The sequence below is a fragment of the Salvelinus fontinalis genome, chromosome 17 (assembly GCF_029448725.1).
Source record: "Salvelinus fontinalis isolate EN_2023a chromosome 17, ASM2944872v1, whole genome shotgun sequence".
Classification (NCBI taxonomy): Eukaryota; Metazoa; Chordata; class Actinopteri; order Salmoniformes; family Salmonidae; genus Salvelinus; species Salvelinus fontinalis.
Genome location: NC_074681.1, coordinates 27,727,743 through 27,754,441, shown reverse-complemented (window position 1 = coordinate 27,754,441; position 26,699 = coordinate 27,727,743). Strand labels below are relative to the sequence as shown.

Sequence of the window (26,699 nt, the reverse complement as noted above, 5' to 3'; positions counted from 1 at the left end):
AGGAGGAGGAGGTGGGGGAAGTGATCAGCGATCAGCTCCTCTAACCCTGTGTGTGCATGAACATAATCCCCCTTGAAATCCACTGCATGACTATTCTTAAAGGTGAACACTGGGACCATGCCTATGTATCATCACTATTCACTAACCCCTCTCTAACATGCTAACATATCTTATTTTATGGTCAAGTGAATAATAGCAAGCTGAAAGGCCAGTATCCCCTCCCTCTGTGGGTTGGCTTTAAAGGGATTCATCATAGAATTAAATAGAACATAGAGAACAAATGCGCTACTTACAAAGGTTTATGACATAACCGCTCTAGTATTATATACCTTTATGGGATAAAGCACATTCTAGGTTAGAGTTCTGAAGGTTTATGCCTATGCCCATGGCCGCAGGAAGATGTTTTGGGGTGGGGCTGCTGTCGACGGGAGTATTTTTCTCTGCTCTGCTCTGCTCTTCTCTGCTCACACAGGAAGGCCTAGTTCAATAATTTTGTGGAATTTTAATATAAATATAAAAATCAATATAATATCAGGGGGTTCTGCAGCATCGTCAGCACCCCGACTTCCCCTGGCTAGGCCTCTACCCTCTTTACTATTATTATATATCTATATGGACTCCATGCTCCAGCCCCATGCTCAGCCTATACAAACCAGTAGACAGTTGTGTAGCCAGGCCAGACCAGTTGAGGAGGTTAGGAATGGATGCTGAATATTTAACCCTTGTTGAGTAGCCATGGTTAAATGTCACCATTAGCATTCTGTTGGGTTATTGACTGCCAGGGGGGCTCTGTCGGCTGGATGATGGATGCCTGCTGCAGGACACCCAAAACCAGACAGCCCCAACCACATCGCTGGCCATATCGATGGAATAGTATTAATACAGGAGGAAGAGGCCTGAGGGGCTACAAGCGTTACCAACACAGAGGACAAGTCAGATTAACACACACACATGTATACACGAATGCACTCACTCCACTGTACAACACAAATTAAAGTCCACACTCAAACCAGCCGGGCCCATAGTTTCTCCCTTTTACATCTATTTCACTTTCAAATGCACTTTTGTCTTCTCTGTTTGCTTTTCAGTAAAACCCCCAGGGCACCGGTGTTCACTTCATATTATCACAGTATGTTCTCAGATCCCATCAGATCATCATTACCTGGTCTGAGCTGGCGGTCATTTAACTAGAGCACTAACAGTGGGCTACAACCCAGCAGGACCTCTCCCCAGCATGCACTCTGCTATCTGTGAACCACCAATGTCCGAGATGACCTGGCGTGTCCAGCTCTGCCCCAGCAGCCCCAGCAGTCAGCCATTACCACGGATACCAAGGACCTTGCACCATGCTGCCGTGTAAGGTCACCTCTCAGTGAACACCTGACCTCTTCTCTCCACTGATCATCATTCAACAATGTTTGTTGCTGTGACATTGCTGCAAAGTCAGTCTTTTTTATAAGTGAATGTTGGGTTTACATCTGTTGGAAGACACACTGTGGGCCATAGCTTTAGGAGCTAAGGAGCCTTAGCTACACTCCCTTTTAAAGGAAAACAGGGTATTATAATCATGGTATTTATGCAATGTTTATATGAGGCTTCACAGTATCAACTACCAATGATAACAGTAACAAATACTGAAACCACTATCTTTTGGCAAGCAAATCATGGAATTCCTCCATTCTTCTTTACATTATTGAACAGAATCTCAACAGATCGAAAGGAAACAAACTGGAATATTGAAACATTTTCGAAAACGTTGTGCGTCATTGGTGGTAGGTTTGTCAGGGTGTACTAAACAAACAGTTTCCTCACCAGGATCAGTCTCTCCTACTGCTACACTGTCCCTGTCCAGTGTCAGAGAGAGGAGAGAGAGGGCTTACGACCAATAAGACAGGAGCACTGAGAGAGAGAGATGCTGGGAGCGCTTTCCCCTTGGCTCTACTTGTTTCTACATGCTAGCTTTGTTTTGTCCTCTTCTGAAGGATCCTTGGATCTCCTCGGGTGGCTCCCTGCAGCCTGGCTATCGGAGGGATTCCAATAAAGAAAACTAGAGGGAGTTCTGAACTGAGAGCTTGGATCAGCTTGTCTGAGAACAACAAGACAACACCATATGCCAGAAATAGATTGAAACACTGGCTTTCCACACACACACACACACACACACACACAGAGATGTTGCTGTCTTTTATACATTCTATGCTATTCATGTCTTTGTGCTTATTATATTTTTCTGCTAGTGAGGTAGCAAGGGATCTGTGTTTAACTTGTAGAGAAGAGGAGCCATACTGTGTTGCTCCTGACGCTCCGTCTCTCCCACCACACACCACTCCTGCTCTTGGAGGGAGCACTGGAAAATCAATATATCTTTGAATGGAGGTCAGAAGGGTGGCTGCTTTGGGAGAAGTGACAGATTTTCTCTCTTCTGCTCCTCTAAGCCCCCTGCCTCCCTTCTATCTCTCCCCTCCCCCCCACTCCTCAACCCTTCAGCACCCCCCCACCCTCCCCCTTCCAGGAGGGCAGAATTCCGAGCATTTTACCACGGGGATGCGATATTAGACATCCAACATCGAAATGGAACCCGTAGAGTGCTGGAGCCTGCCGCAGTCTGACATGACTACAGGATTACACCTCGCCAGGTGGGTTACGGGGCTTAACTCAGACAGAGCCACAGTCAGCCACGTGTAGCCAAACAGGACCACTCTATAAAGAGAAGAGAGCTAGGACCCCAGTCCACCCCAGATTAGCCTCAAACTCACCACTTTCAGGTGTCATTTTCAAAAGCAACAATTTTCAGCTCTGTATCTCAAAATTGTCTCTGTTTGGCTGGCTGGTACACACAACAAATGTGATGAAAATGACCCACTGAGGAGCAACCCAGGGGCAGTTTTCATCTTTGATTGTAGGGGTGGTTGGGGTGGAAGGGGGAGGCACTGGTTGAGACGATTGTGGACCCCACGCTGAGAGGGTTAGTCAAACGGCCGCTGTTTCCCTTTGATGTGTCACATAAATAAACTTCTGCGCAATTCCCCGCCTCCCGCAGTAACGACAAGCATCACGACTCTCAGAGACTCTCAGACCAGACAACGGAATCACTGATCACCGAACAAGATGAAACATAAGGACCGTGTCTCCTACTTCTGACACCATGGTTTCATCTAAGAAAGTATTTTGAAAGGAGAGACAAGTGAAGAATTAAATTGATTTTCTACAGCTGTGGAATAATTGTTGCTAATCCATCATATTGAAAATTAACCTGCTGTCTGCACCAGGCTGCACATCACCAAATGAACCATTGGAATTGTCTCACACTTTGAGTTACTAAGATGTGTAAATGTATTATATCAATTCTTACCCCAAAATTAAACAGAGGTTGTTTAAAATAGTCATTTGTGTTGTTGTTGAGAAATAACAGTAGTGTATTATTGGAAACTGACCAAACGATACTAAAGACAAATATATTACATTGTGATTAAGTAATCCTTTTAATCATTAATTGTCAATTAAGGCAGCCCCCCGCACCACTCTGATTCAGAGGGGTTGGGTTAAATGTGCAAGACACATTTTGGTTGAATGCATTTAGTTGTACAACTGACTAGGCATCCCCCTTTTCCTATTTTTTACATAAGAAATGCAAACACACAAATTGAGCAGCGGGTTTAGCATTTAACAACCCGACAGGACTCAACATAGATAATGCTCCTAATCTTAATATTACAAAACAGGATCATTCTAAAACATATCTAAATAAATCCATCTCTATAAGCTTTATCTAAACACCTCAGGCCAGTTGACGAGACAATACTTAATTTTTTATTTAACCTTGATTTAACCAGTAAAACAGAGAAAGAGAGAGAGAGAAATGGAGGGGGGCCCTATTGAGATCAGTCCTTGCTTGGTAATGAATACTGCGGAGAGCATTGATGATTGTAATTATCAAATTGCTGTTTTAAAAGGCCATTGATTGATGTCATTAGCTCAGTGAGTGTTTACTGATTGCTGCATTTCAGCGTTTACTCATGCTGGGCTCTCACACGTAGCCTCTGATTCGCCCAGGAGACTAAGAGAAGGAGGAGGAGGGCCCGAAGTGAGCAATAAGTTTACATGTACTGTATACCAATGTGCATTTATAAACCCTACAGACAGACATCACGCACGCACACACACACATTTATGTACACACACGCGCATGTACGAATGCTCGCACACATGTAGTCATTCATCTTCCCACACACACACACACACACACACACATAGCTTACACACACTCAAACACGCAAACGCACACACTTATCGGCACTCTGCAGGGCTACTGTATTCAATTATGTCAAAGGCCTTGTTAGAAGACAACTGAGAACAACAGTATAAGCCATCATGATAAGAGAGTGGGAGGGAGGGAGACTGGTGGGGCTGCTGGTTAAGTGCCTACTTGAACAATTTCCTCCCGGCTGCTTGGTTACTACCCCCCTATGGACCTATTTACTGGCTTATAAAAGCACCGGCTGCAGGCGCCTGGACACGGACAGGCGGTGTGGTTTGGTGTGGTGAGGTGTGGTGTGCTGTGCTGTGGTGCAGGGTAGTGTGGTATGTGGTGTGGTGCAGTGTGGTGTGCTGTGGTGCAGGGTAGTGTGGTGGTAGTGTGGTATGTGGTGTGGTGCAGGGTAGTGTGCTGTGGTGCAGGGTAGTGTGGTATGTGGTGTGGTACACTCCACACGATCAGACAGACAGCCTGCTACACATCTCTACCCGACACCTTAATGTCAACAGAACTAGCTAAGAAAAAATATAGAAAAAAATACTGAAAGAAACAAGAACTAGAGAATTGAAACTGAATAGAACGAGAGCAAAGAAGTTCGGTGTTTGAAATCCATCTTCCTTCAGAAAAAACAAGAAAAGCTCAAGTTTCATTGTCACATATACCAGATAGGTGCAGTGAGTGAAATGTGTTTCGCTCAAGGGCTCAAGGGCTCATCGACAGATTTTTCACCTTGTCTGCTCAGGTATTTAAACCAGTGACATTACTGGGCCAACTCTCTAACTACTAGACTACCTGCCGCCCTAAGAATAATTTAGAATAACTACTATGACTCCAATGATGAACAAAATCACCGCTACAGACAGATAGATGCTGGGTAACTAATACAGATAGAGGCTGGGTAACTAATACAGATAGAGACTGGGTAACTAATACAGAGAGAGGCTGGGTAACTAATACAGATAGAGGCTGGGTAACTAATACAGAGAGAGGCTGGGTAACTAATACAGAGAGAGACTGGGTAACCAATACAGCTAGAGACTGGGTAACTAATACAGAGAGAGGCTGGGTAACTAATACAGATAGAGACTGGGTAACTAATACAGATAGAGACTGGGTAACTAATACAGATAGAGGCTGGGTAACTAATACAGATAGAGAATGGGTAACTAATACAGATAGAGACTGGGTAACTAATACAGATAGAGGCTGGGTAACTAATACAGATAGAGGCTGGGTAACTAATACAGAGAGAGGCTGGGTGGGTGACAGCTATTGGATTTCAATATGAGATAGCTGCTGAGTAGAGGACGCACAATTAGAATGCAGGATTGAATCAATAGGCCTGCTGACAGATGGATTACAAAGGTAAATAGATGATACATGCTGATAAATAATTAATTGGGGCTAGTGAGAGGAGGATTGGACGGAGGGTGAGTGACATGAAGGTAGCTAGGGGAGAATGGCAACACTTTCCTAATGGCCGTCACCTGTCACAAATGCACCACTGCATTGTGGGTCAGTGTGAAGGACCATGCAGATTGGATTGAACATGTGGCAGTATGGAGGCCTTTCTTTATTCATGGTGGTTCCGTGATTAGCAGCTGAGACTGTGATTATACAATGTTTCTGCATCTGATGGTGCGAATAACAAGGAAATGCCCACTTGAACGGTTTGAAACATGCCTATTTAGTTTGCTGGTAATTCACTGTAATACCCATACATCCAATTGTTACGTTTTCTAGTTTTTGTTTCTCCAGATTTACCTACTGAAAAACCACTCTAGTGTATTTTCAGTGAAGACTAAATATCACCGAAACAAAAGCTACAGGTGCATTTCATGTGGTTGTGAGTTAATGGTCTGAAAAAGGAGTGTTATTGTGGCACAGCTCCAGTCTGCAACACTGTGAAACATTGTGCAACCGTGTGTTAAAACAGGTAACGATCCCAAACGCAGCCTCTCACAGCAGCGCTTCAGAGGCCTCAATCATTTGATGATGAATTATTCCAAATTAAGGGCGTAACATATATGTGTCCTTTTGCCAAGTGGGCTTTTTGGAAACAAGCTTGTGACAGAAGACTGCATCCACAAACTGTGAGAAGATTAGATTACAGAGATGAGAAGAAGGGGCCAGAGCTATCGAGGAGAGAGGGAGCGAGGAGAAAGAGAGGGAAGGAGGGAAGAAAAAGAGGAAAGGAGAGGAACATAGGAAACATGAAGATAAAAAGAAAAGGGGGAATAAAAGCGATAGAAGACTACATGCCAGCTGTCGTGGGGGTCTGTCTAGCCCTGCTCTAGGTGGGGGACCTGTTAGCAGGAGCGCGGCTTCAGCCCCTGGCTCTTTAAGGGTGTTCTGTTGGGGACAGATCTTTCACTACGTCTGCATTAACATGGGCAGGCCGAGGGCCGTGGAATACAGGCTCTCCGGAGAAATAAACCCAACAGCTCTGGACTCTGTGAGTCAGCCAGTGACAACTAAAGAATATGTTCCAAACCTGTTTAATAAAAGGGATAAGAGGAAAGAGGGGATGGAGGACTGGACCTCCAGGGTGTTCTGCCCTCCTGGTGCCCTGTCTAGCAGCCTGACCCCTGTGTAACGGAGGAACGGAACTGAGTGCCAGCTGTGGAAGTTCTACTGGACTCAGCGGGCTGGTTTCACTGGGGTTTATAGAGGCTGAGTGACATCAGCGCAGGGCTGGAATCGGGACCATGGGAATGTAGCTGACCCGGGGCCTGGGAGATGAAATGGAGGGGGCCAAGTGGAACGGACGGAGACTGGGCCCCCCATACTGCTGAGGCACACACACACACACACACACACACACACACACACACACACACACACACACACACACACACACACACACACACACACACACACACACACACACACACACACACACACACAGGCACACAGAGAAAAAAGAATAAAGCCCATTGTCAGGGAAAACATACCACCACAATATTACTAGCTATATAAATATTCCTGTTTTACATTACGACTTCAATCGTCCCTTCTTTTGAGATTTATGTTTTCATATTGTCTGGAGCTGAAACAAGTTCTCTTTCTAGCTCGGCAATATGAGAAAAACAGATGTGGGCTTGTGTTCAATGTGTCCCTCCTTTAACTGAGCACTACAAGGAGCTGTTTACTAGTCCAGAGAACCCAGCTGTTCCTTGGAGGACGGTGGCGCCGCTCATCTAATTTCCCCCCGTTCATTTCCCTAACAGTGGATCCAGCGGCTCCTTTCAATAATCGAGGCCGCACACCAATCTGTGTTCAATTCAAGTGGCCGATCCAACAAAGCCCAGGCAGGAAGCGCTAATCCTTGATCTGTATTGCGCTGCGACAATGGCACAGCCCACTGCTCTTCTCTTTAACACAGCGTTGTGGTGGGTAGACACCTGCTGTCTACTGCCAACAACCACCCAACGAGAGAGACAGAAAGAGACTTAACAAAGAAATGGAGGCCAGAGGGCCACAGCACCCAGGAGCTGGGCGGGAGAGGAGGTGGGGAGGTGGGGGGGGGGGGGGGGGGGGGGGGACTGACAGGGAGGCAACATGAGAGGACAAGCCTTTTAACATCTGGGTAACACAGACGAGCACCCGGGCTGCAGCCTAATTATTAGAACACTCTTACTTAACTTAACCTCGCCACTAGACCGTGACGGGGAGAGGAGAGCGAGGGAGGGAGAGGAGAGCGAGGGAGGGAGAGGAGAGCGAGGGAGGGAGAGGAGAGCGAGGGAGGGAGAGGAGAGCGAGGGAGGGAGAGGGGATGAGATCAGGGCAAGAGGAGGGGGGAGCAGAGAGCAGATTTTTGTGGGGATGACAATGTCTCCTTGGTTATTTAAGTCTTCACCTGCCAGAATGAAATGAATAGGGGTTGTTGTAACTAAACAAAAAATTCAAGAGCCTTGTGAGATGACAGGAATTCAAATATAAAGGCATTTTCTATTCTTATCACCATCATCACTATCATCCTTACTCTTTGAGGATCCTCTCGGTGATTGTCTCCTTTTCCTGCAACTGTTTCCCAAAGTTTGTAATATTTCCCTGGGAATAATAACCACACTGATGACATCTGCTCTTTGAAAGAAAGAAAACACCTCCTCATCTGACTGACTGTGTGTTTTAACAGCTGTCAGCGCACGTTGCTCTTTTGAACATTGGATGTGAAGAACGGTGGAATAACTGCAAGTTGGGTGACAGATATACAAGGCAGGAATGACAAACATGAAAATCTGCATCAATCATGATGACGGGGACGGAGAGGGAAAGGTATGGGCCAGTAAATCATTAAAGTCACCAGCTGAACAATCTGCCTGGCAACCGGTGTCACAGAACCAGGGATGGAGATGGAACTACATACTGTGCTGCATTCATTTTAATATCACAACAACCTAGCTGATAATATTCAGAATCATCACCAAGTAATTGAACCCCAAACCTAAACCCAAAACTCAGGTGGTCTTGAATACAATGTGGGAGGAACTGAATCCTGATTCTGAATCCTGATTCTCCCAGACAGACAGACATTAGATGGGGTATCTAGCCTAGTCTTACTGGCCTGTCGTCTGACTGACTAGGCGGTGGGTCGGTCAGTGGCTAACCCCAGTCCTGACCGGACTGGTGGGGGTTAACTGTGGCCCTGCCAGGCACCCAGTTCCCCGTAAATCAGCGGGGATTTATGGAGACAGGCCTGTACGGCTCACAGCTTGGTCACATCAGGAAGGAAGCCCGCGTGGCTACACTGTTGTCTTAAGGATTCTTCTCTTTTATTTCAGATGCTCAGGAAGTCAGCTGGGGTCTGTGTTTCAGCTCTAAACCACACTGATTGCTCATCCTCCTTTTTTATTATTTATTTGATCTCTCCTTTTATCTCACTTTTTCTTGCTCTCTCTCACTTGCTCACACACACACAGTCTTTACTTCTCTCTCTCTCTCTCTCGCTCTCACACACACAGTCTTTACTTCTCTCTCTCTCTCTCTCTCTCGCTCTCACACACACAGTCTTTACTTCTCTCTCTCTTTCTCGCTCACACACACACAGTCTTTACTTCTCTCTCTCTCTCGCTCTCACACACACAGTCTTTACTTCTCTCTCTCTCGTTCTCTCGTTCTCTCGTTCTCTCGTTCTCTGTCTCTCTCCTCCCCAAAGTCAGGCTTGTTGGGGTGCTTTGTGGAATGGAATTGTGGAAGTGGGTTAGCTGTTCAGGGTCATGTTCAATGCTCAGCTCTGCCGTGCAATTGTGTGGTGGGGGAAAAACAAACAAACAATCTCCAGCTGTCACACACTCACACAGGGAGATGTAGACTCTCACAAAACACACACATACACACACAGGAACAAACACACACACACACACACACACACTATATCCATAAAAATAAATGGCACACACACAAAACACACAGAGATACACAAATATAAAATCACTCTCACAAACAAACAAGTGTTCTTCTGTCTTCACTGAGCTTCTGCATGTGACTGTTTCAGTGTAAATATTCATGTGAATTTTAAACAGGCAAATGACTCCTGATGCCTGTGAATAATACAGTATAGAAGGAAAAACCTTTTTATTCCTGATTTCAGAGGATAAATATGTAGTATGAATACACTGACTGGTAATAGCTTATAATGTGACATGCGTATATTATGCATATATATATTATGCCATGATGGGACCTTTATGTGGAGGTTTAATGGTTGACAGCATAGCGTATTAAAAACGTGCCAGTGACTGTACTGGGAAGATTTGGTGGGCTTAACACTGAGGGACACTGTTCCAGGAGTGACAGCAAGCAGCTAGCTATCCAGTCAAGGGGAACCCAATTTAAGTCTCTTATATAAAAGTGCTGGAAATTCAATTGCATTAGAGCCCTTGGTGGGCCCAGGTTTAATCGAATTAGACAAGACTCCAAAACAGAAAACAGCTTCCAGCTCTCAAACTAATTTCCCCACTCCTAGTCCTCACCATACCCTACGCCCATGCCGCCTTGCTCCTCAGTGGGGATGCCAAACCCCCGGTCCCCTAGTCCACTGGTCCCCTTCCATCATAATCTCCTCTATATCAGTGAGGATGAACCAGGCCATATCGTAATCAAATGACACCAATATCAGCTTAAGGCACAGTAGCAGTAGATCTGGATGCTATTGGTAACATTCATAAGCCTTTCTCCGGGAGAATTCATGTAGCTGCATTTTGCAATCTCCCAATGCCTCAAAATGAAGGACATGTAATTCTATCTATTTCACTTCTTCCATCTACACTACATGTTACAAAGTAGAAATCGAAATGGATCTCTCTGGTTCTACAGTTGGGCTGACATTTACAGTTCCTCAAAACCACCAAAGTGGCTTTAAACAGGACTATGAAAAGTAATCCTTTATGAGAAGTGCTATTTCTTTCAGTTCTCTCCCTCTTTCTCTCTCTCCCTTCCCTCTTTCTCTATCTTTCTCTCTCTCTTTTCTTCCCTACTTCTCTCACCCTCTCTTTCTTCTGACTGGGTGTGTCATTCACAGCCTTCCCTGCTCCTCCTGTGTTTTTTTTATCGGATCAGTCTCAGCTCGCCGCCCTTGTCTCTCATGTTTTTGATCAAGGGTGGTTCGATCTCTCGCACTCTAGCCCTCCCAATGAGAGGGAGAGGAAATGGGGGAGAAAAAGAGAGAAAGCGGGACTGAGACAGAGAGAGAAAGATGGACGGAGACAGAGACAGAAAGATGGACTGAGACAGAGAGAGAAAGATGGACTGAGACAGAGAGAGAAAGATGGACTGAGACAGAGACAGAAAGATGGACTGAGACAGAGACAGAAAGATGGACTGAGACAGAGAGAGAAAGATGGACAGAGACAGAAAGATGGCAAAAAAGCACAGGGAATTACCCACCATCATAATGAGGCCTCAATCCCCTGCTCATCCAGAGAGACCCCCACTCTCTCTCTCGCTCTCTCTATCTCGCTCGCTCTCTGTCTCTCTGTCTCTCTCCCTCCCACCAATCTGTCACAAGATCAGATGGATTGTGTTGACATGTGTAGGAGTTGTTAGTACTTGTGCAGAGAGAGAGGAGGGTAGGGGGAGACAGGGGTAGTGGGTACTCCGATTGAACGCCCCTTCTGTTAGAGACATGTCTCCTGCCAAAGTTTGGAAAGCTGGGTAATCCCCTGTTAATTTGCCACGCTGGTTGGGTGAGTGCAGTGGTATGATGAATGCTGATGACAGGACTGTGCCCCATCTTGTAGCGAGTCACTTCCCAAGTAATCAGATTCAAACAGAGAGCCAAATGGCCTCCGCTCATTGACCAATGCTCTTGTCGGAGTGACAGGGACAGGGAGGGACGGGGGAAAAGGCAGAAAGAAGGGACCAGAAAATCAGTGTAGTGTGCTGTGGTGGTGACAGAGGACATTATTGGTAGGAGTGTGTGTGTGTGTGTGTGTGTGTGTGTGTGTGTGTGTGTGTGTGTGTGTGTGTGTGTGTGTGTGTGTGTGTGTGTGTGTGTGTGTGTGTGTGTGTGTGTGTGTGTGTGTGTGTGTGTGTGTGTGTGTGTGTGTGTGTGTGAGAGAGAGAAAGCGCGTACTCGCACATGAGTGTGTGTGTGTATGCGTTCACCACAGACCACAGTGAGAGGAGAGGACAGCGTCTGTGTGTGTGAGTTTAAGGCCTATGGAAATGTCTTTGGTTTTCACAGGCTGCTGTATTTGGAGTTAAGGTTCACAGGGTGAATTACGTCCAGTTATATTACTGGACTCTCACTCAGCAGCATACTTATTCTTCTGAGCACACCCTGTTCAGGAAAGGTTATGCCATCATTTGAATTTCCCCAATTCTTTCACTTGCACTTACCCAAGAGAAACCTCCATCTCATTTATGAATTAGACCTGTGGAGTTCCTTGTAATGTGCTCTGTGAAACACTATCTTAACATTCTCTGGTAGTTGAATACACTTCTCACATAGAATGGGTGCTGCAGTCTCTACTAAATCACAGTATATAGTATGTGCTGTTTTTAGATAAATGTTTTCTTGTAAATTAATATCAAAATCATGTTGTTTGTGAGGCATGATTTGATAATAAAGATAACAAATCATTACACACATTTTATGTTTCTTTACTTTACAGACTAATCAGACCTTTGTGAAACATTAGATAAAGGTAAATGTACTCACAGCGTTCGATGCGGTCTTCTGGACTTGATGACGTCTCGCGGTCGGACAATAAGCCTGACACTGCAAAAATCTTTTTCCCAGCGTCCTCAACTGCTTTGAGGGCGCTTGGGGACCTGGAGGGGATCTGTGCCCCAAAGTCATACTCTTTACCCTCAGCGTCAGTGTAGCGCAGGTGGGGAGAGGCGTCTGCATCCAGGCAGCCTTTGAGGCGCTTAGCTGGGGTGAAGGCTGACTGATAGCCCCCTGCCCCGTCGCGGTCCTCTGGGGGGGAGGCGAAGGGTCGGAAGGCCCCCACCCCGCTGTGGTTCAGCATGCTGATGGGGGAGCAGTCCAGGTTTGGGGGGGCGAACTGGTGATGCAGGTGCAGCAGGGAGGAGGGGAAGTCCCGGTTGGGGAAGCCCCCGGGAACGGCTCCCTGACGGTGGTACATGGAGGCGAAGGTGTAGGAGCCGTTGTTGAACGGCAGGTGCATGTCCTTTTCCCCCATGGAGACGGGCACGCCGAAGGGGCGGGGCTGCTGGCAGGGGATGGAGGCGTCGCGGCTGGCCTCTGCGGTGGAAGCCAGCACCATGAGGGCTGGGGATGCCAGAGGGTTGGGCAGGTAGGAGGACGACTCCATCTTGAATGCGGCCCGGTGCAAGTCCATCCTGGTACCTGGGGAGGGGGGTTCCTGGGCCCAGAGGAGGGGCTGAGAGAAGAAGGAATGGGGCAGGGTGTCCGGGGTGCGGGAGGAGGCTCTGGACACGCAGGTCAGGGGAAGGTGGGTCCTCACGGAAGGGTCCAGTCTCACTGTGGGGTCATCCTCCTCAGGTCACCTTCTGTAACAGGACACACAAGAAGTGTCATTTTCATTCAGCACCAGCCATCAAACTATTTCAAACAACATGACAGAGCCTCTTTGAAGAAGAGTCACAAACTTTTCCTCAGAGAGAGATCTGGGGTTGGATCAAGTCTATCTAAGCGGCTTATTTCTCCATCTCTCCATCTCTCCATCTCTCCCTCCCCTGCCTGCAGCTGGACCAGAACCGTCTGTCACAGATAAGGGCAGCGCTCGTCAATCTGATAAGGCTGGGCCTGCTCATGTGAACACTCGTCCCGGGTACCCAGCCTGCATACTCCAATGGGATTGTGATAGTGATATCATATCAGGCTGCCATCTGCACAGCCAGGAAATTTGACTGAATGAATAAATTAGCTGCACTTCACCTCTTGACCTCTGGAGCAGTGAAACAGACTGAGACTCTCAGGAGGATTAGATGGTCAGATTGGACAAAGTGTGCGAGGTGATTTAATGAAACGCTGGCAAAAAAAGTTTCAAAGATTTTTATCCCAAAGGGCAATTTGAAGGTGGTCATAAGTAAGGGTATAACATCAGCTCAAAAGAAGTGGCCTCATCTCTAACAACCCAAAACAAAACGGAAGCTACATTCAAGGTTTTATAAATCTACATTTCATAAATCCATATTTGTATTAATATTCCATATATTTACATTCATATCACACACAGAAAACATTTAAGTTATGTTGATATGCTATCATAAAGGCACCATTGATTTATCTAAGTCCTCAAATGTTGAACCAATTCATGTGGATAAGGTCAAACCTGCAGCATCGTGTACATCCCCCTGCTGTAGCTCTTCAAAGCCACACAGAATATCTGCCCACATCAGGCTCTCCATGAGAATTAGCTGAGAAATCTTTTATAGATATCAGCTGTCCTGAACACCCATTCAAATTGATTTAAAACCTGATCTGAGCTTTGGCACATTGCACACACATGCAGCCTCCCTCAGAAAAAAATCCCTTTACATTATCACACAGTGCCTATAGGACCTGGTCAAAAGTAGTGCACTATATGGGGAATAGGGTGCCATTTGGGATGCACCCTTACAGTGTCAGGGGAATGTCTGTTGAAAATGGGTTATACTACAGCGCTCAGGTCTGGCCAGATGCCCAAGCATCACATTACACTCTGTCTTTCCCCCTAATCTATCCAGGAAAATAGCACCTTGAAAATGTACCAATAACTAAAGCCCCATTCATGCCCCCTTTCATCATCGAGTCTTTCCCTGAGTATCAGATCTCTACCCTGGGATAACCTCTAAAGTATGACACCATGTAGGTGTTGATAGCCAGGTAATACAGTGATAAGTACCTGGATATTTCAATTTTATTATCATAACCATCAGCTCGCAGAGCCGTGGACTCAGAGTGAAACTGACAATCCAATAAAAGGACACAGGATATCCCCTTATGGCGAGAGCCGGCAAAAGCAGATGTAGGCTGAGTGTTGTACCGGCGTGCTAATCATTTCTCTCTTCTCCGGCAGACGAGGGAGCAGAGCCGAGAGAAGAACCGAGCTGCCTGGTGCCGGAGCTACAGGAACAAATCTTGTGCTCCCAGGGTACTTGAGTCAGCCCACGGGGCTGGAGCCTGACACACACTGACACACACACTCCTCTGCACCGCTCCACACCATGCCGAGCCGTCGGGAGACTGATACCGAAGGGAGGTCTTGAGACGCTTCTATCTCATTACTAAATGTTTGTCTTATAATATACTACGTAGTTTTAAATATGTATATGATAAGACTGAGTAGTAGAAGTTCAGCCAAAGTTGAAAATCAACGTCTGACAACCGAATGATCACAAGTGAGGATGTATTATCCTTATCACTAATGATGAGCAATAGTTGTATTAACACTGTAATAACATTGTAATAACATTGTAATAACATTGTAATGACCTAAAATACATATATAGTAGATGTCAGAATCTACTGAGAATAGCTCAAAAATATAAATATACTGACAGGATTCATCTGCATTTATAATAGAAATGTCATAGATGTCATTTCCATGTTGTCATAATTGGATTACTACAGGTAGACTGGTGCAGCTGTCAGTGAAATATTAAACACAACACATTATTTTAGTTGTAAGTGACAATGTTATGATATCTTGAGAAATTGCAATGTCAACAACAATGAAGTATAATATCATTCCTATAAGAAAGGCACGGGTGTAAAATAAGCTATAACCCTCCATAAAGGTAAAAAGTTGGGATGTCAAACATAGTTTCCGTCTGGTTGTTTCAGGAGAGAAACGCAGATGAATCCAATTTACATATAAAAATGGACTGTCAACTATGACTGCTGGCCAAGAATAGGAGACCCAAGCGGCTTAAGTTTCCTTAGAGAGCGTCATTCAGACCACAGCTCCCGTACTTTCCCTGTCTGTCAGTATATTTAGAGATTGTTGACAACCGTGAAAGTGCCACTCTTACATTTTATTACAGGACAGGGCAGAAGGTGTCATTCAACTACTCGGGGGAGGCAGAGAACACACACACACACACAAACACACACACTTGTACACACAGGCACATTATCTATGTGGAGGACATATTTAGACGATTTGCAAGTTGATGTTGTGGTAATTTGGTAGATGATTCAAACTTAGATCTCTCTGAATGTATATGAAGGGACATGGACACAGAGATCATCATTTACTTTTTAACACTATCTAAATAATATAATGACATTAAAATGAATTACTTCCTTTAATTCAAGACAAATGCACAGGACAAACCCAATCACAATCCATTATTTAATCAATAGACAAACATCACTGTAACAGCACAGATCATTTTCAAAATACACAAGTTCCAAAAAAAGTTTATTTCTCAAAATGTAAAAATAGCTTATCGATAATATAGGAACCAGACACATTTACATGTGCATATATAATACAGTAATAAATATACTTTTAAACTGCTCTACCAAACCTGGCAAACCTACGAAACATTAGAGGAGGGGTTTCTTCTCTCATCATCTGCATGTGATTCTAATACACATAGTGAGAAGATGTGGGCACATCTCAGAGCAGCTAATTACACTGGATTTCACACAAACTAGCCAAATGTCCTTTTATAGGCACCGTAAAACAACTCAGGCTAAAAGGGGACAAAACCTCTAGACATTATGGAAGATATTTTTTAATACAGGTGACAGTTCATGAGACGTCACTTAAAATGGTAAAACATGATCGTCTAGGTAAAAGTCAAATCGATTTAAGCCGTCTGACACAGGGAATTTGGCATCAAATATTTGCCATTATGACACAAACAGGCAGAGTCAACTGTCTGTGTGGTGGAAGGGTTGGCTGGATGTGTTTGCGTCGCACTGGACATCTCACTCAGTATTCTAGACAGATGGTTGTGGTTGATGTCCGGAGGACAGTCAATACTACTCAAATATAGTCATTCGTGTCTGCCTCTGTGACTCTGTACACAACATAGCTCAAATGTTCCTTCTGAATCAAAATCCGGTGTACTCGCCAATATGAAATCTATACAGGGAGTTATTCAATACAATGTAGCAGCAGCAGTTGCTGTTGTACAAAATATGCTACAGTGCTGAGAAATAATGACACTTTGGCATATTCAGCTACAAAATCAATAAGGATTGGACAATCTGTGCCACACTGCTCGTATGGCAGTTCACTAACAACTAATACATTTTACTGGAGTGTACGACACAGAGTGGTGAATACTAATGAAATATCTAGCAATCAGTCTTTAAAAATATTAATAAATCCTAGCACTCTCTTTCTTTTTGTTTATATTTTAACCATTGGCTCGGTGTGTGACCCACCCAAAGGGACATTCAGCTCTAACTGCCAAAAGGAGAATGGGATTTATTTTCCAAATAAGCCGTTGTGAGCTAAAAGGAAAGTGAAACACATTGATTCATGGCAGACAAAATATTTTTGGGGTTTCCTGACCTGCCGAGGCTATTCATTTCAGGGGACGATGGACTGCTTGCCTCACACAACCCACCTGAGCCAACTAATTCCTCGCTAAGCCCAGATTATTTGCAAGGTGTCGTGTCTAGCTCCCAAAGCGCCAAAGCCAGCCGTGGAATACAAAGAGAACCCTCTTTCTCTCTCTGTCTCTCACCACTGACCATCTCACTCACTGAAGCAGTACAACCTATTTGTAAATAGAGAGAGCGAGAGAGAGAGGAGAGGAGTGAGAGTTGTGTCGCTTTTCTCCTCTATGAGCCTCCACGCTCCCAGCTCGCTGCATTGGGCTGAGCCTGGGGACAGTGAGCCCTGGACTGGGCTGAGGAGTGAGAACACCACTGGCCTAGCTGGCAAGTCACTGGATGTTCAATAACAAACAGTGAGCAGCACAGTGATAGCATGCCTCAAAGCCTTATGACAACTTGTTGGCCAGCTCAAAATTTAAAACACCACACACTAATTCAACCAACACAGCTGCTATTTACTACAGGAGCAGTGCAATGGGATATTGAAGGGAAGATTTGGTTGCTGTGGATGAAACTGACATTTAGAAGACTTCCAAGCAGTCTTTACACAAAGTAACTACGCTTTCATAATCCATGGGTATAGTACACAGTGTGTGTGTGTGTGTGTGTGTGTGTGTGTGTGTGTGTGTGTGTGTGTGTGTGTGTGTGTGTGTGTGTGTGTGTGTGTGTGTGTGTGTGTGTGTGTGTGTGTGTGTGTGTGTGTGAGTGTGTGTGCGCATCAATCGGTGCCTTTTTACTCCCAAGCCATGACTGTAGGACAATAATAAGTAAACAAAGATATCTGTCTACAATCGATTGAAGCAAATGCACTGATAATGCCTTCTGGGAAGAAAATTTACTTATTTCCAAGCTCTTAAATTTTGGTCCAGATAATTGACAAATGGGGAAATCTGAGAAAGAAAATATCTGATAATTATATTGAACAAAACTCATCCAATTAGTCAGGCTAACCCTGAACTGTCTCCTGTTCTCAATGCCTCTCATGGAGAAGAGATAATTCTGCTGTGTAGAATTCAGTCAAACCGTTACAAAAGGCTTTTGGAAATATCTGGCAATATACTACTAAATGGAAACAAACAACATTCATCAAAACGGAACATTATTCAATATCATTTGCAGTTATTTTTCAATAAAATGCATTACTTTCAAATATCATAAAAGTAATTTCCTACTCATGTGTACACTGTAAAAAGCAATAAAAGTAAACGTTTTTGCAGTTATAGGTCTAACCAGTTCCAGTGCTACATATCCTAGACTCTTCATCTCCCTCAGATCTGTACCCTCTATTCAAAAAGCACTGATGACAGAAAAAATCTGAAAAGTGAATATAATATGGACATTAAGTCGCCTACAGACATAAACAGCATATAATTTCCTCAAGACTGACCAAAATAGACTCCAAATCACAAGGGGAAAAAATGTGTGAAAAATGAAGGTTACTCAAAACGTGATGCCGATATTTCTATGAAACGAAAGAATGAAAACAATATCATACAAACAGGAAATAATAAAACGGATGTATTGTATGATTATTCAGATCGAATATTGCAATATGAAACGAATTAGCCAATAGCCACGACAATTTTCTCCGCATTTTCCAACCCCAGAGCACAACAAAGAAAACCAGACAACCTTATTTGAAACAACATTTCAAATATTTGCTCTGGCTAAAAATGACTTTTGAAACGCAACCAGTTCTAAACGACAGCGGTCAGAATAATGACATTTGGGTGAAAATAAAACATATTCGTTTGATTAAATATTCCACACAACGCATTGACTAACGTACAATTATTCCAACTGATGAATAAATATTTTTTTAAACAAATGTAAAATGCACACGGTGAAACCGTGGCTGCATGGGCGATATATTTATCCTAAACCCTATGTTCAAACACTTGTTATTTACCGACAGAGGTTCATTTTAATTACCATACCATGCCACCATCTGCATGACAAATTACCTTTCAGTCAAGTGTTTGTTAGCAAATCAAAATATAAACATGATAGGGACTGGTTGGAGGGGATGTGGTGGGCGGACCCTTCTGCTTTTAATAAAGAACCAATAAGTAGCCTCGATATTGAAAGAACTAATAGACCAAGCGTCATCAAGACGATGCGATAGAGTAATCCATAGTTCATTTACTATCTATGTCATCTGTGTAAATCTGAATAAAACGGATTATCAGTAGCCTAGTAAGTAAATATATTATTGTGCATATCATGAAGTTAATAATTCTCTATTGATCAAATATGAAATATAGCCTACTTTTAGCAGCAAAATCTTAGATTCCGTCTCTCCTTTCCCTCCCATTAGTTCAGCTTTCGAACCACACACAGAGAAGAAGACGCTCTCTCCAAATTGAGAACAGATAGTGTTTCATTCCGCCTGCTTGCTCTCCTCTGCAGTTTTTTAATTCCACAACGCTCAAATCCAGATTAAAATAACTCTAGATATTGATTCGGGCACTGGAATCGACATACATTTTAGTTCAGTTCTCACTTTGCAAGAGGATCAATGGGAAGCAATAACAGCTGACATCGCTGCTGGGAGGGATAGAAAAGAAGGACTGGGGATACAAATCGAAACCTGACAAATAAATCATCTTTTACTTTTCTTCCGACCTAGACTTTCTTTTTGCCTTACTCTTCCCACGCAAAACAAATACGGAGTAACCAATCGCTTGAATAGGCTAAGGGAGAACTAATACCAAATGTTCTACACGTAGGTGATTAATTCACCTAACATTGCCCATTAGAAGTAGGCCTAATTAGCCAAAAAATAAGGATAAAATATATCTTTCTAAATGGAAATGTCCTTCATCTCCACAAATTGTTACGCTGTGAAAAGATCAGTCGGATGTTTCACCTGCTCAACGCATTTAGAAGACCCAAAATATCCCTATTTGTCTGCACATAATTTAATATTTTAAATGTTATCATATAACTGGCATAACATTTTAATGATGATGTATCAATTAGCCTACTAGACCATACGCCAAAACGTAATTTGTTTTACTTGTTGAAAACCTACCATGATTAGAAAATTAATCAGACGCAGAAATAATCCGAGAAATATGAGACGCATGTGAGAGAGCACTTTAGGCCTATAGGCTACATATAACTTAATTTACGTAAAATTCAAATGATCATTGGGTAAAAAAAAATAGGAAGTCTGAGACTATGCTGATAAACAATGCTGATAAATCACCTGAAGCGACGAAAGTGTGTTTTAGTGTTAAATTGTTATATATTTCTTCATCTAGCCTAGGCCTAAATTAGGCAATAATCATTTGACAATTTCTGAATAATAGATTTCGTTTTTTTTCACGTAATGTTTGTGAAATAAGACTTTAAAGTTTTTATTTTTTAAACAATAGGCTATAGTCAATTAGCTTACACACATATAATTTGGGCCAATTTAATTTCATTAAAAAATATGGAAACATTTGTCTGCGTCGACTGGGGGATATGACTTGTACGACTCTAATCTTTCCAGTTGATAAAAAAATGGGTTAATTGCAGCCCTCCATTATAACAGCTATAAAAAAATTATATGGCATGTAAACAGACAATTTATTACATTTTTGAAAGCAAACATTTAAGATGCTTATCACGGATGAAAAATCGCATACTGTTAAAAGACACAGGGAAACTTGCTAATAAAGTCTTTGTTCACTCGTCCATTCCATATTAAAAGGTAAACAATTATTCCATCTATTGGGAAAAAACTAATAGGCCTATCTAAAACTTTAGACTATAACATCATTGCGCAATTATAAAATGTTTTATTCAATTCAATTAGTGAGTGAGATTTTACAAACACTGCTCATGAATGTTATAGGCTCTTTTCATTTTTTTCATAAACTGTGAATTAACCTCGACTCTTTATACTTTCGAGCAACTAGTTTACAATCGTCGGTTGGCGGAAACCTTCCAGCTTGTAGCAAGTCATTTGGGGCAGGATGTAAATTGTAGTGGTCCGTAGTAAACAGGTGTTTCCCTCTCCTTTCTATCGGCTCACTCTCAGACCACTTCTTGACTAGTTTTCGATTTTTCTTTCCGAGGATAAAAGTTAACATAATTGATGGTTGTTACGCAACCTTAGTCAACAAGTAGGCTATTTGCTCTGTCTGTCTTTAAATATAGGCTATTCAAGTACGCTCACACACACACATACACACAGAGAGAGCAAACATTAGGCTACCAAGTCCAGAGAAAAGGCTAAATGTACACTATGCTTCACTTACACTTTCCCAAATACCTTAGTTTCTTGTGTATGGGTGCTGTGCAGAACATGTTATGACCACTGTTCAGTCATTAACTTCAAATACATATTTTTTAGGTTTAAAAGGAGTTAACGGCTACGAGATATAATCGGTGTATTTAAAATAGTCACAGTCAAGTATGGTTACAAGCACTTTATTACACGGTAGCCTAATTGAGGTTTTACACAAAGACACCAAAACGTTCACTTTTAATCTGTGACGAGTGACATTTCTCCACGGCATTCTTTGGGTGACTAAAAGTAGTTCACGCGCATTAGATTGAACAATGTTGTAACTTCTTGGCCATGTCCCCCACTGTAAGCCATTATCCAGATAGTGGACGCAACTACTCAGAACTACTTATAGGCCTACCTCAATTTAAAGTAAAACTTCTGGTGTTATAGGTCGGCTATATGTCAGGTGATCCTTTACACATGTGATGGATAGCCTACGCCTTTTCCGACCAAACCTGAACAGAGCGCTACAGGAGCGCATAAAACAACGTTCAAAACAGGAGGTAAAAGCTCAAAGAGGTCAAGTTGAACAGTTACCCCGAAACTTGTGGAAACACTGCTAATGTTTCAAACCAAGCTTACCCAGAACGGGTTCAGAAGTTAGAATGCATATTTTTGGAAACAGTGCGCTGGGAAAGGTAGGGTAGCCTAATGCATGCGTCACATGGGTTGATGATAAAATGCCAAACTCTAGTCTGAGAAAAACACTTACAATTCTGAACACTGATTGTGAACAACATTCACATTTCAATAGGCATGGGTGACGACCACACAATCAGTAGCCTGCTAAGACATTTGATACTTGAGTTCACGCTTGAATAGTCGGATAGCCTACAGCCAGATTCGTTGTGCGTTAAAGTTGGACAACAACAAAATCCCAATAGGTAGTAGAGCACAACACAATGCAATCACTGTCAAAACATTCGGAGTACTTACGTTGTTATAAACAATCCCTTTGAAGGTCCTAGATATTCGTTTATCCTCACAACCGAAACTTTTCAATGGCAGGCTGGCGAAAGCACCGGAGATAACGGAGTCGCATGGGAAGAAAAGTAGTAACACCTCGCTGCAATGTTGCGGTGTGGAGAGCCAAGCTGTCCCCAGCTCTTGTGATCAGAGTGGTGTGAGTTGCATGTACCGCTGAGAGAAAGGGAATCTGCGTGGAGTCGAAGAATAACGAAGAAAAGGCAGAGATTGGATCTAAAAGGTAGATGAGCCGCTCGCAAACAGTGTTTTAGGTGCAGTGCTGCCGCTCAGCGCTTGGTTTGCTCAATGACTGACTTTCTCTCCCTTTCCACTTTCCTCCCTTCGCAGTTCCCCAGCCCCCCTCTCCACCCATCCATCTTCCCCAGGGTGGGTTTCAGTGCGCTTTGTGAACAGTGAATGCATTTTCTTCTATCTTCTCCCTAGAAATTAAGTCCACTTCTAAACAAAAGGTACATCTTAACTGGAGAATATTTCCATTCAAAGACAAAGATTACAGTAGGCCTAGTTACAGTAGGCCTAGTTACAGTAGGCCTAGCAGTAAAATGACAAAGCTCCATACGTGGTGAACCTCTCAAAACAGCCTGCTTATGCCAAGTAATTAGCCTACCATTTAGCATAACTTTATTTAAACATATATATATATATATGTATATTATTTTTGTTTGTTTTTTGTTGCAATCCGTAAAATTCTTAGTGACCATAATAACATTTCTAAGGATGTAACCGTGCTACGTTGCTTATACAGATAGTTTAAATCCTTGTCTATTGTGGGTTGGTGTCAACAACGTAGGAAAACAATTGCATCGGTCTTGCATGCCTGTTCCAGTAAATGGACTGTTCAGATATTATCCACCTGCTGGAAAGATATTGAATTGCATGTATTGTCCATCAAATAGTAGAGAAATGTGTCTGAAACTAGTATCACATACTTAACATAACAACTATGCATTGTTATTAAACTATGCTGTAAAGTAGATGGACAATATCATATTTAAAGTGTATTTCAATAGTAAATGTAACTCTTATTTTGTTTAATTACTTTGTCTCTGAGTGTAGTGTTATGTGAAGACTAGTCCACAGCCATGCTGCCATGGTTATCTGTGACCGTATAATCCCTAAAGTGGAAAATGTGGGAGGGGGATTCAGTAGCCTTGCATATGGGCTGCATGCATGCACATTATCACTTAGTTGTGTTGCTAATGACCTCTATTTGAGTGTGCTAGAGGGAACGGGGAAGAGGCCTATCTGTGTCCCAGGTCTCTCTCAATTCAAAATCAAATGGCTCAGCTCAACTCTAATGTTTCTAAATGAACTGGTGTGTATTGACTTAATACCTTTGATATATCCTCTTTCACAGGACTGGAGCACCAGATTTCCTAACACTCCTAAACATATGTACTCTTTTCTTATGTGGTGCTGAGGTGTTGGGATTAGCGGTACAGTAGGAGTACAGTAATATATACCATTAGTTAAGGGATGAGGGTTGGGGTCAAACTGAAGGTGATGTTGACTTTTTAAACTGGAACTGAATAGAATAAAATGTTATTGTCCATCCAGGATGGACATGTTCTTTTCACATCAACATACAAAAAGGATCACACCCCCATTGAAACCATTAGTCCAGCACACTGCATACACAAACACACAGAGGACATCGACACATTCACTCGACTGCACTGTTAAAATAGATAAATAACCCACTGGGCACAGTCATCATTTCAACTTCTAGTTTAGATTTACATTTGTTTGAAATGTCAACTAACGTGAAATCAAGAAAAAAGGTCACTATGTCATTGGATTTAGGTTAATTTGTTTGAAAAAAAGACTCAATTCCTTTACATTGATTACTTTTTACAAATCTAATCAGTTTTCCATGTTGATTCGACGTCATCAATTTGAATTGTTTTGTTGAATTGAGATTTAAACAACTTTGATTCAACCAGTTTTTGCCCAGTGGCAAATAAATGCAAATGCAAAGACATTTCATGTTGCATTTACTTATCCCACAGCACAGGCAACAAATTAGTGTGTGTACACATCCTACCTGGCGTGTACAAACTACTGTTTATTAGATCAAATTCACTATTAAGACAACAGCAAACAACTATAATATGAGTTTAACTCTCAACCTTTCCAACAATATTTGAATTACTAGGTAGTTCAGTCCATCATGACTCTTTGGTCCCGTGTGGCTCAGTTGGTAGAGCATGGCGCTTGTAACGCCAGGGTTGTGGGTTCAATTCCCACGGGGCGACCAGGGTTCAATTCCCACGGGGGGACCAGGATGAATATGTATGAACTTTCCAATTTGTAAGTCGCTCTGGATAAGAGCGTCTGCTAAATGACTTAAATGTAAAAAAAAAAAATGTCTTTGCACAGGGTAGAGCAATTAATAAAATCAAATGTATTTATATAGCCCTTCTTACATCAGCTGATATATCAAAGTGCTGTACAGAAACCCAGCCTAAAACCCCAAACTGCAAGCAATGCAGGTGTAGAAGCATGGTGGCTAGGAAAAACTCCCTAGAAAGGCCAAAACCTAGGAAGAAACCTAGAGAGGAACCAGGCTATGAGGGGTGGCCAGTCCTCTTCTGGCTGTGCTGGGTGGAGATTATAACAGAACATGGCCAAGATTTTCAAATGTGTAACGCTCATTGTTGGAAGGATTGGACCAAGGTGTAGCGTGGAAGGCGTTCATCATGTTTATTAATGTGAACCAGCAACAAAACAATAAAGAGTAACAAAACGAACGTGCAGCTTTGTAGTGCAAAAGGCTACAATACAAAAACAAGATCCCACAACCACAGTCGGGAAAAGGCTGCCTAAATATGATCCCCAATCAGAGACAACGATAGACAGCTGCTTTTGATTGGGAACCATACCAGGCCAACATAGAAATACAAAAACTAGAGTACCCACCCTAGTCACACCCTGACCTAACCAAAATAGAGAATAAAAAGGCTCTCTAAGGTCAGGGCGTGACAAAATGTTCATAAATGACCAGCATGGTCAAATAATAATAATCACAGTAGTTGTCGAGGGTGCAACAAGTCAGCACCTCAGGAGTAAATGTCAGTTGGCTTTTCACAGCCGATCATTGAGAGTATCTCTACCGCTCCTGCTGTCTCTAGAGAGATTAATGCCCATTGTGTCTTTCAACAGCACTGCCTCAATGACATACACTTAATTTCTGGTCTTAATTATTCATTATACTGACACATGGCGACATTGCAGAGTCTGTGACTATAACATCTCATACAAAAGGAACTGTGCTAGATACATTAACAGTCCTTACTCTGACATTAATGCAACTGTCACTGTGTTTGAGATGCTTATTCGTTTTTTGTCAGTTATCTTTAGAGAGCAGTTGTGTTGAAAGGTGCTAAATTAATTGCTATTTTTCTGCACACTTGAATTGGTCCCTTTGCCACTGAGTATCTGTAACTTAGCAGTAGCAGCTTAGCCGTTTCTGCTCCTATTTGAAGCCATCTCTAATAGAGAGATCATTAAACCAACAAAGTACAGCTATCATGACTACGAAAGCATTAAAGACCTATCAATAAAAAATCCCCATCCACGCTTGATTGAATAATTCATGGTGCTAGAAGGCTTCATCTCACATCATGATCATATGAGGATTCTCTATTGCGAAAAAAGTACAAAAGATTTGCCCCCAACCCAAACACATATACGATCACACACACGCACGCGCACGCACGTACACACACACACACACACACACACACACACACACACATACAAAACAAAGTAAACTAGAGACTTGGAGTACAGATCTGTACTGACAATGCCAGATAAGTGTGTAGAGAAGGAAGAAGGGTGGATTGAATGTGTTTGGGTGCAAGTCAATGCAGCCAGCTAGCAGACTCACTCATTTGTTCTCCCCCTCCTTCCTTTCTACCAACGTCTTTCTGTAACAGTCCACTTTAGAGGCCATGCTGCATTAAAGGAACTGGAGCACAGGATGGGAGCTGGACAAAGCAGAGAGAGAGAGAGCAACTTTCTCCACAGAAATTGCATTAAGTACAGTTCTTCCTATTTCAATCTGGACGTGTAGACACCCCGTTCACACTGGATCACCAGGGTCTGCTGCGTCGGTCTGCAAGGGATCGTGTGCACATGGACACACACACATACACACACGCACGCACGCACGCACGCAC

The 26,699-nt window shown here is 43.0% G+C and overlaps 1 protein-coding gene and 1 non-coding gene across 8 annotated transcripts in view; one reads left to right on the top strand and one right to left on the bottom strand.

Annotated features, from left to right (window-relative positions):
* The window catches only part of LOC129814100 (E3 ubiquitin-protein ligase RNF220-like), a 166,444-nt gene extending 143,618 nt beyond the window's left edge, over window positions 1-22,826 (bottom strand). For 4 of the 7 annotated variants that reach the window (XM_055866895.1, XM_055866893.1, XM_055866896.1 and 1 more), the window contains exons 1-2: window positions 22,468-22,825; window positions 12,420-13,237 (exon numbers count right to left, since the gene is read on the bottom strand). In XM_055866895.1, the coding sequence (XP_055722870.1) occupies window positions 12,420-13,065 (646 nt within the window). In that variant the 5' untranslated portion in view covers window positions 13,066-13,237; window positions 22,468-22,825. Of the gene's footprint in view, window positions 1-12,419; window positions 13,238-22,467 lie in introns of all 7 variants that reach the window. The other 3 variants (XM_055866891.1, XM_055866892.1, XM_055866894.1) reach the window with 1 other exon arrangement.
* Window positions 22,827-24,698: 1,872 nt separating this feature from the next.
* On the top strand, window positions 24,699-24,775 carry trnat-ugu (transfer RNA threonine (anticodon UGU)). Its single transcript has one exon. It is a non-coding gene; the product is annotated as a tRNA-Thr (tRNA).
* The last annotated feature ends 1,924 nt before the right edge of the window (window positions 24,776-26,699 follow it).